The sequence below is a fragment of the Pararge aegeria genome, chromosome 8 (genome assembly GCF_905163445.1).
Source record: "Pararge aegeria chromosome 8, ilParAegt1.1, whole genome shotgun sequence".
Lineage (NCBI taxonomy): Eukaryota > Metazoa > Arthropoda > Insecta > Lepidoptera > Nymphalidae > Pararge > Pararge aegeria.
This window is the reverse complement of record NC_053187.1, coordinates 5,905,547-5,920,886: the sequence shown is the minus strand read 5'-3', so window position 1 is coordinate 5,920,886 and position 15,340 is coordinate 5,905,547. Positions and strand designations below refer to the sequence as shown.

Genomic DNA, 15,340 nt, shown 5'->3' with positions numbered 1-15,340 from the left:
CGAAATCAAAATGAAGCTCTGCGGCACAAGAAATATTAAAAAGATGACTCACCGTTTTGAGTAAGCTTAGTGGAACATAGCAAAGTACTAATAATACAATTTTCTTTGGTGCTTCTTTGGAATGTCGCCAGTATGCCATTTGTCGTGGGAGACCGACCCGTATCGCTGGCACATGCAGGTAGAGCTAAATAACTAGCTGATAATAATCTGGAACAACACAAAATGAAATCTTGTGAAAGAGATACGTTAGTATTTTTCATAATTAACAAAATTAAATGCAGCGCCTTACAATATTTATTAGCAAAATGGAACATGAAATTGATCCATATTAACTCAAGATAATTTAAACTAAAGATTAAATCAGCTCATCAGTAGAGATTTTGACAATTTAAAACATATAAAGTTTTTTGGGTCTATAAACTTTAACAATTTAAATTTACACACAGTTTAAACTGCGTAACGGGTTGAACCTTAAAACTTATTTCAACATGCTAATATTATAAAAGTATGAGCGTGTCCGTTTATTTTTTCGTTACCTAATTTCGGCTTAACTATGCTAATATGGCAGAAAAAATTTGAAATACGCATTTTATAATTGATAGTCCTGGTTAATAAAAGAGACTACAAAATCTTTGGGAATAACACAGGTTGTTCTACAAATGATAATGATGTTTTAATTTTGTCTCTATTTGAAGCGCTAAAAGTGGCATACGACTGTCTCTGGAGCGAACAATAGTGTTTCTAATCATTCCTTTTTTAGTTCCTTAGACACTTGTTTTTCAGTGTCAAACTAACAGTGCCAAAATGGCGTCAATCAATTTGAGACAACAACATAATGTCATATAAAGATGCTATGTGTGAGATTTATTGATTATTTGATCTTTTAAAAGTTATCTATGATTTAAAGGTATCGAAAGAGCAGCGCCTACATACAATAAATAATCGCACATCGCCATTTAGCCCCAAAGTAAGCGTAGCTCGTGTTTTTTTTTTATGTATTTATATACACATAAATACATATAATAAACAGATAAACGCCCAGACACTGAAAAACATTAATGTTGATCACACAAACATTTTTCTTGTTGTGGGAATCGAGCCCACGACCTTGGTCGCAGAAAGCAGGGTCGCAGCCCACTGCCTAACCGGCTTCTAAATACTAACAACACTGGAAAAAGGCTTGTCACTAGTTGGCTCTCTTTTAATTGAAAAAGTAACAGTGGATTTAAAATCTCACACTGCCTCCAGCTTGTAAAATGGTATGGTATGGCAAAAATAAAATGGTAAATAGTAGAGGTCAGTGATCGTAATAGATTAAAATGAAAAGTACTTACTTAGATGGATCATCGCATTTGTAAACGTATAAATCGTGTGCACCGTCCCTCAAAGTCGCGCCACTTGGTTCCATGAGCCTTGCGAACGCAAAACCAAAAAGCTTTCTCTCGTTCTTGTCTCGAGCTGTAACCAAAATCGTTGCATTTGGAGATCTCAAACCGTCAAGTTACTTTTTTATTCCACTACAAGTCAGCCCTTGACTGCAATCTCACCTGGTGGTAAGTTATGATGCAGTCTAAGATGGTAGCGGGCTAACCTTCTAGGGAGTACGATAGTCATACCCTAAACGGTTTCTACACAACATCGCACTGGAACACTTAATCGCTTTGCGACATCTCTTTGTCGGTAGGGTAACTAGCCACGACCGAAGCCTCCCACCAGACAAAACAAATAGTTTTTTCGTATTAAAAACCTGAAGAAAGTTATTATGTACAATGTGGAACAGAGATGTTCTATTCGCAACTGTTTCAAATGAAGATACAATATATATATTTGCTGCATTTCTGGAGCATATGTCGATGTTGTTTTTTTTTTTCATAGTAATAGTTGAATGACCAAGCAGATGGCCCACTGATGGTTAGTGGAAGACCATCGATAGCAGCATGTACGCAGTGGCGTGCATTTCATACAGGCACAAAAGCACTGCATACCCAAATTATTTTATATAACTCATATTAGAGGGGAATTTTCACATTTTATGCCATGTACCGATGTTAACCCTCATGTGACTGTTATTACACCAGCATTGCAACAATGCTGCTTAGCGGCAGAAATAAGAATGGCTATAGTACTTCCCCGGACGAGCTCTGTCACAAAAGGATCTACCACTGAAACATACTTACTAATATTGTTTTCAGAACTTGATAAAAAAAAAAATTCATAAGCCACATTCATAGTCAATCACTTATTGTGTGCCATTTGAAGCCAAAGAGTCTTAGATAGAAAGGGTAACATTATTTGCAAGAAAATACTCTTCTTTTGATGGGGGATTCAATAGAATCATAACTTGATTTGAATGGTTTTGATTTAAAGGAATAGTTATGTAGGGTATTCAATGGTACTTACTGGAGCAATGTCGGAATTCTATACGGACGTGAGCGTGCGTAAATGTTTCCAACGGCACGGTGAGTCGCAGTTGTTCACCCCAGGCGGGACTGTTGTTGTGGTAAAGCACTAGCGACTCGTATGACGTCGATCCAATACCGCTGGCTCCCCAAACACATTCCTGAAAATCAAGAATGCGCCAAATTATAAGTGAGCATGAGTTAGATCACCTTTAACTATTCGGATAAATCTATCTTAAACGAGCAATTCTTGGATATATGTAGTTATATACAACGTGTTACCGAATTACAAAATAATGTTGATCGATGCATAAGTATTAGGATTGTCATAATTAAACATTTAAACATTTTAAATGTTTACTTATGACAATCCTATTGAAGATGAAAGACCAACACGTACATAGACGACATACGAGTCGCGTAAATAATAGGGTGGCTGGAGTCACATTATTTTTTTTTTTTTTAGTTAAAACTATGGCAGTGGTTTACTTTAAAACTTTTAGGTTTTTGGTTTCACATATAAGTCTCAGAGACAGTACATAATTTACCTCTGAAGCCAATGAAGTATTATTTCGATATTTATTTACACGTTGTATATAATATTAATATCAAAAATGGCTCCAACGATTGGCATGAAATTTCGTATGCAAGGGGTTGTGGGGGCAATATCGATCGAGCCTTTATTGCTAGAAAACTCCGTTTTCCGTGTTCCGTGCTTTCAGGCAATGAAAAAATGCCAGCCTTTTACTCCCCCCCCTCTTTTTTTTTTTTTTCAAGAAACCAGGAGACACTGGTTCGGGTCCAGATGATTTAGTTCCGTTTTTTTTATACCGGTCATTCATTTAGGTTCTTCGCATTTTAGGCAATCAAATATCACTTCCTTTATCGGTTCGGTATCGGTGCCAGAGGGTTCTCCATAATGTTTTCAAAGGTATATGAAGTCTGGCAATAAGGATGGTTTGACGTTTGAGCTACACAACACAATATAAATTATACTATATGCTTTTATCGTGCAATATATAACAAGAATTAACATAGTAAAACCAGTATCGTCTATGTTTCACAAACCATCAGCGTTTTCTCATGACATAATAATACCTTGTAATACTCACATTAATAACTTGTCCAGTGCTGTCGTGCACACTTACAGTCGCCAACACATTCTTTGCCGTACTTTTACCACCCCTCTCGAACTCAGCTCTTTCTAAAGTAAGGTAGAGGTCATTGCGCACATCGCCCGGCATTATGACGTCGGGGAAACCCCGTTTTGCTGTCACCGTCGCCCCAGATGCAACTGCTTCTGAGATGCTGCCAGTGTTAGTTAGAAGTCTGAGCGCTACGACTATACCTGAAGCAAAATAAATGGCAATAGTAAAACAATGAGTCTAAGGATTATTGAGGTTTTTTTTAAACCTCTTAAACACTACAGTGCCAACCCACCAGAAAATATTGAGAGGTTTCGCGACGTCATAAGAACTCATCGATGTCTCTCATGCAATCAACCTAACGGAACTTCTACCTCGTGCGTATTGCTGCAAAGGAAACCACTCACAGGAGAGACGATTTTACAGCATTGACCCACCATGCTGCTCCAATGCGGGTTGGTGGGCTTTAACAACTGTTGTCACAAGTTAGTGATAATAACCGAGAAGCACGGGGATTGACACTGCCATTTTCCTAACCCCAGACTGGTACTGAAAATTGTTTGACAGTAAAAACACGATACATAACAATTTTGGGCCTGATCCGGGATTCGAACACGGGACCTCGTAATCCGTGGTTAAACATGAACTAAAGACCAACGAGTACAGTACCCAATAATCACGAAAATTAAACAATATAGAGCTTTAATTGACACTATTTCTTTTACACTTTCCTACACAAACTATTAGGTATATTATATATTTTCGGATCTCTAATTATAGCTTTATTAGATTACTTATTTATAGTTTCTTACCATAATTCGGTTGTCCAGGTAAAATATTGCACTTGTTTGTTTGTTTCCGTATCAACATATCATGCAACTGATGGAAATCCTTTTCTTCACATTGATACACCTGAAAACGCATTAATTAATTAACTATCCAAGCAGGCTTTATAACAGCTGAATCATTAAGACACTTGAGTACTGCGGGCAGATTCACAATCTCAGTTGACACCAAGTTTAGTTGGCAACTATAAAAATCAGCCACCAAATAATCTGTTAAACCATAGCATAAGCATTCTGAAACTTTCTGCTCGGTTGCAGGTACAATTTGATAATGTACCTATAGTTAATAATGCTTTGGGCGTTATTTGATGGTATCTTTCCACAGTAACTAGCTAAATTTGGAGAAAAATTGTGAATCGGCCTGATGGTTCTTCTCCCCAAATGTAATTAATACCATTCCCACACAGGAATAAAGCTTATTTTACCTTGAATGTATACTCCTTTTCAATAGTTTGAGGCTCGGGTTGTCTTAGGAAGTCAGCAAGTGGTAATACACCGGCGCCAAGGGGCCTCCTCGCAACGGGCCCTCGCCTCTCCCCCGTCCCACTTCCACCTGCACCCGCCCACCTCCCCACTCTTATAACCCACGCGACTAGCCATAGCTCGCGAGAGAGATCCGTACTTGATAAGTCCTGTGAATATAAGAGTTACAGCATTTTCTAAGTTTTGATCATAACTTTTGAACGAAATAAAAATATTTAGTAGACATATTTAGCGCAGTTAATTTCTATTTTCATGACAGGAAGGATAATTTATAGAATCATAATCCTGAATCTGCCTTGACGATAATTGCGAAAGTGTGTTTATCCTTCCTTCACGCCTAAACTGCGCAACCAATCAACATGTTTTTAGGAATAGAGTTAGTTAAACGGATGGAGAGTATCATATGTTTTTAGGAAACCAAACATTTCCCACGGGATTAGTAAAGAACCGTAATAAACGCGGGCAACAGCAAGTACAATATAATTTAATGAGGTGATAAATGAATTTATGTATAAGTTTCATACTAAAATGTACTATACAATTCTTCCATTAAGTTAATTTTATTATGATTAACATTGCGTAGTAGGTAGGATAAGTAGATACGTACCGATACTAACCACAACGTGGTAACCTATTGTTAGTAATGCAATGTTGCAAGCAAATTCTGATGTTGGCTTCTACAAATTACTTTTGCAATTTTAATACATTTGCATTCTGAAAATTCCTCCATTGCTTTACATAAGTACATTACTCAAAGCATCCATGGCTTCTACCGGAACAATTTTAAAGAAAATGACTTATTTTCAACCGATCGAGCTGCATCTCCAAGTGGGTAGGTACATATACAAGACATACCTACCTACGTAAAATCGCACATTGTGGGATCTGGGAGAGGCAAAACAAGTCTTCAGGACTTGTTTTGCCTCTCCCAGATCCCACAATGCAAACGTGGAATTTGATGTTAAAACAGGCAAAATGAATTTAACCACCTAACTCCATGTCAACTTCTTCTTAACGTCATGACCCCAAATCAACAGTCCCGCTTCATCTTTTGAGCAGGAGACAAAAATTATATCTCCCGACTATATCCCCTGACAGGGGATATGAATAACGTGTCCACCTGCTAAAGCACGGGAACATGGAATAGGAGAGGTTTACGCCCGTTTATTATTACACATATGTTATTTGGATATTATTTCCACTAGTGCGAGAAAGAGTAAGTATTCCGAGAGTTGATAAAGCTGCGGGAGAAGATATATTTTTATCCTTTCCTCGGGGATTTAATTGTCTCCTGCCCATGCTAGCCGTGCACGGGTAAGACCAATGCATACTGCACATGATGTAGTGTAAGTGGTCCTGTGAACTGTTTGTCCTATAACCAAATCGATGTTGGGTACTACTTACCGCAAAAGCGTGCTATTGGCGTGCAATCTATCCACGTACCTAGGAAACCCATCTCTTGTTTTCCGCATTTTGGGGATTAACCCCAGAGATCCGAAGAAAAAGGTTGCATGTTTCTTACAACAGTTCTGCCACGTCAACACTAGCGGTAAGGCCAAAGCATACTTCACATGATGCAATGTGAGTGGTCCTGTGAGCTACAACCACTTGTTTTGGTTAATGCTTACCGCAAAAAGATTGCTATCTATCCACGTAGTTCGAAAATCCATCTCTCGCTATCCGCACTCTGAACCTCTCGGACAAAGGTTTCGTGAACTATAACCACTTGTTTTGGTCAATACTTACCGCAAAAAGAGTGCTATTAGCGTGCAATCTATCCACGTAGTTCGAAAACCCATCTCTCGCTATCCGCACTCTGAACCTCTCGGACAAAGGTTGCGCTCGCCTCGCATCGTGGAGCCATAACAACAGTTCTGCTTCGTCCCCACCAGCGGTATGACCAAAGTCCCGCATACTGCACATGAGGTAGTGGGACTGGACCGGTGGTGTAGTAATATTGGAACTGTTTGTCAGAGTTCCTGAGTTGAAACTGCTGCCCGAGCCACATGCTCGGCGCAAAGTCCCACGCCACTGGAAGAAAAGAAAACTTAGTTAAGAAATTTGTTTTATTAGTCCACTAGTTGAACTATCTATAAGAATCTTAATATATAAGAATCCATACCAATAATATATTTGTATGTTACTCGTTCCTATGTTCGGCTCAACAACTGCACTGATCTTGATAAAGTTTGGCAGGTAAATTGCACCGAGAGGATCAAAATTAAATTAGTTCTATCCCGGAAAGACACCTAAACTGATCTTGTTGAATTTTGCATTGGGTAGGTACGGGATACAACTATTAATCATATTTTTCTTGTCACATTTCGTAACTGGAAACATACCAAAAATGTTGAGCTTATATCGCATTACAAGAGCTGCAAGAAAATGTCACAAAGTATGAAATTTTTGAACGGCTGAATAGTGACTTTGGTAATTATTTAGGCACTCCACGGTGGTCTTGTACCGCTTGTGCCCAGCGGCTTTCTACAACTAGCTTGATGTCGCCTGTCCATCGAATAGAGGATTTGTCAACGTGGATTTTTCGGTATGGAATCGCTATTCCAGCACCTCTGTACCCTAACCTCATCGTATTGGATAGAAGCAGGCGTTACTTTGCGGAAATCCACAATAAATTATGAAAATTAAGTTTAATAAATACTCAACAATTATTCATTGTAAAGTCAACATCTCCTGAGGATGCTCCGGTTTCGGAGCGAAACGTGCGTAGAGGATACATTACCGAGGATCTGTTTGGTGTGGAGCATAGGTATTTAAGTAATAAATAAATTACACCATACAGATTCTCCTGCTGTTCGCGGAGTATAGCAATTTAGGCTTAGTTCTCATAATACCTAACCTCATCGGTCATGGACCTATTATAGTATGACATGACTACTCATGTCTCATAGTTACAAAATAAACGATCTTAATCTAAGAAAAAAATAGTGTTGTAAATAAAAAAAAATATAAAGTTCCGTTTATTGCACTGCATGACACAGATCGCGGGTGGCATTAAGACATACGACCTCTTGTACCGTGCATTATATAAAAGGTCCACAAAAGGCGTAATGCTGTATCACTGAGCGAGACTTGCCACGTCAATGTAAAAGGATATTGCCAATCAAATCAGTGCTCGAATAAAAAGAGCAAAGTCTACTCGGGTGAAAGAAACCTTTTTAAGTCATTAGGCGCTTTTAAGATATAGGTACTTCGCTAAAGTAGCGTTTCTGAACTACTTAGGTAGGTACTTACTATTTTCCTACTATTCTGCAGTCCGCTTATTTCTTTAAGAAATTAAACTTTAGATATATTCGTTACTCATGCTTGGTAACTTTACTTCGAAACTTTATGCCCTAAAAACCTCGCGATATTGTAATTCTCGCGAAATTAATGTACTTTCATATGTACATATTAAATAAATTAACTCCATCTTTTTGGCAATAGCTGTAAAATAAATAAAATAATTTAAACCAGACGCTTTTGTATTTAGTAGGTAGGTACTACTAGCTTTTATTAAATTAAATTGGAGTCTACTTTATTTATCTTACAATACCTCCGTTGTTTAGGCGAATACATACATCTGCCGGATATCATATTACCATGCGAGGGTTGAAAGACAATTCACATAAAGGCACAGAAGATAAAAAGGGAATTTTAAGTGGCTATCGGTCGTACCACTGACCTACAGATTTTAATATAATAAATGTTTATGTATGCTACTTTGGACCATAGTTATACAATTTCTAAACTAAAGACAGACGGTACATTAGTGTACTAGTGCAATTACTTTCCACAGGAAGTGAGTAAAAAGTACACATAAAATATTGAAATCATCAGCATCAGTGATAATAAATCCTATTATATACTAGCTTAAAAGAAGTTCTTAAAGTACTAAGACTCTTGTAGTCCTTTTCTGCGGGCAAATCTGACCAAGACTGGACCAAGCAGACCTCCTATACGACCTGCATTTTACTACCTAAAAGTGCTGAGAGTCTAGTATTGAAGAAACTTATAGGCCATCCATATTATCAAATCTCTTTTGTAACAATTTAAAACTCACGATACGTGACTAGAACATAAATTACTATTTAAATAAATATATATGGACACTGGTGCTCATGACCTTTGTATCGTACCATTCGTACCTACATATGTAGATACACATACAGTTCATCATAACATACTTCAATAAAAGAGTACAGATTTCTAATTCGATTGACGAGTTGAGCATGGTACAAAATAGAGATACTGCTCTTAAAATTATGTGCGATAGCTCATTGGATCCGGAATGGCGCCTAAAAAATGTGCCAAAAACGTGTATAAGCACATAAAAGTTGCGAAAGTTATAAACAATTAAAGATAAAAAAAAATGGAATTTCGTCTTTTGCCAATATTTCATAAGTTATTAACAATTAAGAAATTTCAAAAAAGACTCCCGAATTCCCGAAACTCTATCCCAATTACCATTTTCAACTTGTCGACTAGACTACTTGTTTCACTATTATTTGCATGTATGCGCACTAAAGAAATGAATTTGGTTCAAAGGGTGGTCCCACAATTTACATATATGCACGCTGACGAAACGAATTTGTTCAAAGGGTGGGTTAAAGGTGTAAGCACTACTCCCAACATAGCGAGGTTGTTTGTTCTGCGAGGTATGCGCATTATACTATTAAAAAATAGAGGATGTGGTATTAATTCAACAACTTCTCAAAAGATAACAAGAATCTTATCTAAATATATAAAAGAGAAAGTGTGTGGGTATGTTCCGTATAGGCTTCGAAACGGCTGGACCGATTTCAATGAAACTTTCAGGGAACCTCCGGATTGACCTGAAGTTTGGTGAAGATCGGAGCACTCCTATTTTTGAACTGTCAAACTGTCAAATACAGCTTTTATTTACTATGATGATATTCTATTGTTGGGTGTACATGGTTGTAGATAATGATCTTCACCCGCTCGAGAAGAGAATGAATACGGAGAGAAATAAATGATTTAATATAGTTTATTGTTTAAATAAAATAAAGCAAAATCTAGCCCGGCGAAGCGGGCTGGGTACGCTAGTATTAGATAAAAGCAGAACAATAATACCTTCTCCTCAGTATCTAAAAGCTTTAAAATAAGAAATAAGATGACTAAGACGTTGGTTGGGTTAGTTTTAAAATCATGAAAGAAGATGACTAAGACGTTGGTTGGGTTAGTTTTAAAATCATCCTGTCTAACTAGTGAGGTGTTTGAGGCTACACGGCACCGGAACACTGCCAATCCTTAGCATTCCAGCGCGATGTCGTGTAAAAGGCAATCGATGGTGATTTTTATAAAACCTTTTAATATTAGTAACAACCTTCTAAAATTTAATCATCTATATCTATGCTCGATTTGAACGGAGGAGAGAGTTCTTGTTTTTTTTTCCACAATAAGAGATGACAAGAGAAAGGAGGGCCAATGTCAAAATTAAAAACCAGATAACCAAAAACAACCGTTTCAAAATATTTCTAAGTATATGGATGAACGGTAAATGTAGTGATATGTAAAATTCGGAACCAGATAATTTGGAATTTCATTTGACACAAAAAAACCTGTTTTCTTTAGTACCCATACATAAAATGTATATGTCCCATCAGCCATATTAGATTTATCATTACGTATCACATCACGCGGGCCGCAAAGATGAATTACGAATTCATCAACATTTGTTAAAATCAAAACAAAATCATCTATTTACCTACTTATACAAATAGGTACTGCATGTATGTACCTCCAATAAAAGCTGTGATAAATAGCTTAAAGAACAATACGGCAAAACAGGTTTCCCGCGGACTAAATCCCGGGATAGAAGGCGATGTACGATGCCTCAAGGCCCCGTTCCTCTCGGAGTAAACCCATATGCACATTTTACGGTACACTACAAGAGTCTTAGTACCTACACGATTTGCTCGCTTGATTCGTTTTCGCAACTCAAACTCCGTACCGTCAAAGTAAAATGGACCTAATAGCACTTGTTTCAGAGTCGCAATTCCTGTACTTCTTATTTTTGTTTTGCAAGCATTCTGTCAAAAGGCCATTCTAAAGAATTGCAGGCAGATTGGTGCTTTAACCCAGTGCAAATAAAATCCATTTCACTACGAGGTTCAAGTATTTACATACTCGAAAAGGTCTCCTCGATTGCGAGCAAACAAATCATATACTAAGGGTACTGTTCGTGCAACTATTTACTACGTAACACCAGGCTCCACACTAATACAGCTTTTAACACATTTATGAAGCGAAAATTTCACGAGCTATAGATATAGTCCTTTGTATACATCAATGTACGCAACCAGACTACAAAAATCAAACATTGAATTCATAAGTACAACTTATGAGTTTACAACAGTTGGAGTTGGTCTGGTGGGAGGCTTTGGCCGTGGCTAGTTACATCCCTACCAACAAATACATGCCGCTAAGCGATTTAATGTTCCGGTGCGATGTCACGTAGAAACCTATCAGGGGTATGACTAGCATACACCCTAACAGGTTAGCCCGCTACCTTCTTAGACTGCAGACAACGGCTGACTTGTGAAAAAAAACTGCCAAGTTACTCGTAAGCTGCAGTCATAATGCATCTATGAACGTGCAGCAGCGACTTCTGTGCAACTATTCTGTATCTACTGCGATCACCAATCCGTCTGCTCAGCGTAGTGATTATGGAAAATTGGTGCTATAACGTTTTAATTAAAACTTAAGATTCACTGAGTGAGCGTTAATTTCGTTGCCATTCCCGAAGCAGGTGACGGCCTGTCTGACCTAAAATACTATGAACACGAGTATGCATAGGATGAATAGGAAATAATTTACAAGTCTTGCAACGAAGACGGAGTTTTGAGAAGTTTTACATTTACTTATTTACAGTTTGTATACACCAACAGCTACCAAAAGTATTCATTACAACAACAGAAATGTATTTGCAAATTTTATCTTCCATCTTTCTTCCTATTGCGGTTCATGAACTACAGCCCGAAGAGAGACGGTCGGAAGACTAAGCTTAACTTAGTTAAAAAAAAAAAGTTAAAAGCATTGAAGGCCTTACTGCTGCGGCTCGTTCGGCGCTCTCCGCGTGCACCCTATACAAGTCGACAAGGCTCGTGTCCTCCGGGTCAACGGCTTCGGCGCCGCGCCGTGGCACCAGTTCTAGGCCGAGCTTTCTGCAACAAGGAAAATAAAACGTTTGTAATATCTGGCTGGGAGTGAGTCAATACTTTTTATTGACCACAGTGAATAAACACCACAGATAAACTCGCAATAAAGCAAGTTAAATTACAAAGGTACAAATGTGGGGAGCTTTTATGAGGTTGCCACATTTGTACCTTACATCTTGTCCTAGATGTTGCCCGTGTTCTTCGCCCGATTTTGTTACGGTTTTTCAATAAATCCCGTGAGAAACATTTGTTAATCTGGGATAAAAAATTCACCTATAATAATAATTTCTTGTATATACATTTATACCGGTAGGTATTATAGTAGTGATTATGTAAATATAGTATGTTTGTTCATGAAAGTTTATTTTATTCTTTGTAACATACTTTATTCATCATCCACTTGCCACTTTTTTATCGGCTTCGCACGCTAAGGGCATGGGGAAACGCACCGGATTGCAGTATTCTCTCCGGATCCGGATCTGCTTTGGACTACGCTACGCTACTGGGATGTAGGGATATTTCCAAGCGACGGACCGAAGTCTTCCAGGCAACTAAAGATAAGGCCAAAATGAGGCGTTTACACTACATCTGTTCAAGTTTGAATGTAGCTTGCGACCAATTAGAAGAAACACGTGTTCGAGTGGCAGTCTTGTGATTGGTTGACCGCAGGACGCCGTGTAGTGACAGACCAGTGTTAGATAACTTAGCAATAGCCATTTCTGTCCAATTCTGTCTGCGAAATAATTGTCACGTTGCACGTTGCAGCGTGCACTCTCCTTCAAAGCCGCGCTACAGATTTATTGTAGTACACCATGCTTATTTCTACCGCTAAGCAACATTGTTACAGCTGTCTTACAATTCCGGTCTGAAGGGCGAGGTTGCTAGTGTAATTTTAGGCAAATGAGGCTTACTACCTACGCCTCATGTCGATGGACTTGCTTAAAACGCACACAACTTAGAAAAGTTAGAGGTGCGTGCTGGGATTCGAACTCGGCCCTCCGTAAGTAAAGTCGAATTCCTATCCACTAGGCTATCACCGCTTCAGACTTCATATGAATATGTATTCCTGAGTGTCTGACTGTATATTAAAAGTATTTATGTGTGTTTTAAAGTATTAGTGGAATAAAAAAACCATACTTTGGATACATTTTTTAAACGATGACTAGGCAAATATTAGCGTGATGACGAAATTATATTCGACGCGGGTAAAAATTTACTTAATTGCCAAACCGTGTCAAAACAAACGTGTGACAGGTCAAAGAAGTAAATACCCATTTCAAGTTCCAAAAAGGAAAACCGCAATGCCGCAAAGGCTTACATGCTTATAAAATGCAAAAACATAATGCCTTGACGACATGATTCTAATATTATTGAAATTTATGCGTAACCGTTGACTTATAGGTAGGTAAAATGTGACTTTTTGAGACGGGCATACCATACGTTATAATCTCTAAACAGAGATTAAAGATAGAAAGATTTGCTCTTTGTTATTTGTCTCAATTATTTGAAACGTGCAGTCACGGTTTGAAAAAAATAGTCAATCAATACTCTTAACATAGCCTAAAACTAAAATAAAAATTATTCATGGCATGTTTGGTTCCTGAATATTCAATATTATGGTATATACTGTGATTATTAGATCTCTATGATTTGGTGAAACTGAAAATGGATTTTGAATATATTATAATAGTACCTAATAATTTTTTTTATTGTAACCATTGACGAACAAATGAGGTAGCCCTCCTGATACACAGACTGGAACACAGCAATGCTTAACAAGCTAGCTAGACCGAAATAAGCTTGCTATCACAAGAAGCTTTACTACTATACTCATTTGTGAGCTTCTTGACACTGGCAAAGTACATTGTGCTGCATTGTGCTACGAAAAGCCATAAATCAAAAGAAGAGGAAGAAGATACTCATTTTTGAGCTTTACATCAGAAACTACGAATTGAAGACTGTCTTCTACAAGTATTTCAAGCAAAAACAATCTGACCCAAGAAACATTACGCTGAGTTTTTCCAAATTTAAAAATTCGTATGCAATTTTGGAGTCAAAATAAATTTGAATACATTCAACTTTAAAAACGTATTAACGTTTAATTCCAAGTAAAAAAAAAACGAAGCCTTGCAAATGGGTACCAACACGATGTGAATATTTTATAATATGAATCAGATGGATTCTCAGAATCCTAAAAACGTTGCACTAAGACACGTCAATGTCTTTATTTTAGTGAAAACTTGACTACGATCACGTTTTTACGTTGGTGAGATTGTTTTATGTTGGGATCTGAGGGATTCACATCCTATTTTAAATCATCATTATCAAACCATTTACCAGGGCATGTGTCTTCGCGCAGAATGAGAAGGGTTTAAACTGTAGTCCACAAACCTAGGTGACTGCCGACGGTTAGACTTCTCGCGCCTTCGGAGAACTCTCAGGCACGCACATGATTGCTTACTTCAACGTTAAAATAACATCGAGTGACGGCCGAGTGGCGCAGTGGGCAGTGGGTTCGATTCCCACAACTGGAGAGTGTTTGTGTGATGAACATGAATGTTTTTCAGTGTCTGGGTGTTTATCTGTATATTATAAGTATTTATGTGTATTATATTAATAAAAAAATATTCATCAGCTATCTCAGTACCCATAACACAAGCTACGCTTACTTTGGGGCTAGATGGCGATGTGTGTATTGTCGTAGTATATTTATTTATTAAAAAAAAAAAAAAAAAAATCTACGACAATACACACATCGCCATCTAGCTTGTGTTATGGGTACTAACAAAAAAAAATTTATAAAAAATTGGTTGCCTGTAAAGTCGGTATACGAACGAAAGTTTTACGTGACAACGACTTTGAGTGGTAAAATAATTTTAATGTGAATATTCATTCGTATAGTAGGAAGAAGGATGAAATAATAGTAACAATTTAAAACATTTATTTATACAAAGAATTATATTTAAAACATTAATTTATACAAAGAATCTCGCACTGAATTTCATATTAACAAAATTTTATTTTTACCTTTACACATACATACGTATTTATATACAAATATACATACAATAACTTGCAATACATTTGCGTACAATGAAACAGCGTTTACTACAAAGGGACGCGTGCCTTTCACTTTTTATGTCTGTCTCTCTCGCTCTTAGGCGGGCTAACCATGCCCGAGTGGAAGGGACGCGTGCCTCTCAGTCGCTCTCATTGTGAGCGCATAACGTGAGCGGAGCGTAACGCAGTTTCTTGAAGTGTCACCCGGCAAACCAATTTATAAGACGTTG

The 15,340-nt window shown here is 37.6% G+C and overlaps 1 protein-coding gene across 1 annotated transcript in view; it reads right to left on the bottom strand.

The window, feature by feature from the left end:
- LOC120625580 (dedicator of cytokinesis protein 3) overlaps positions 1-15,340 on the bottom strand; it is an 84,965-nt gene that overhangs the window by 23,099 nt on the left and 46,526 nt on the right. Inside the window, exons 5-12 of the mRNA XM_039892639.1 lie at positions 11,942-12,056; positions 6,619-6,903; positions 4,815-5,021; positions 4,357-4,456; positions 3,512-3,747; positions 2,401-2,560; positions 1,335-1,458; positions 53-207 (exon numbers count right to left, since the gene is read on the bottom strand). Coding sequence (XP_039748573.1) covers positions 53-207; positions 1,335-1,458; positions 2,401-2,560; positions 3,512-3,747; positions 4,357-4,456; positions 4,815-5,021; positions 6,619-6,903; positions 11,942-12,056 — 1,382 coding nt within the window. The remainder of the gene's footprint in view (positions 1-52; positions 208-1,334; positions 1,459-2,400; positions 2,561-3,511; positions 3,748-4,356; positions 4,457-4,814; positions 5,022-6,618; positions 6,904-11,941; positions 12,057-15,340) is intronic.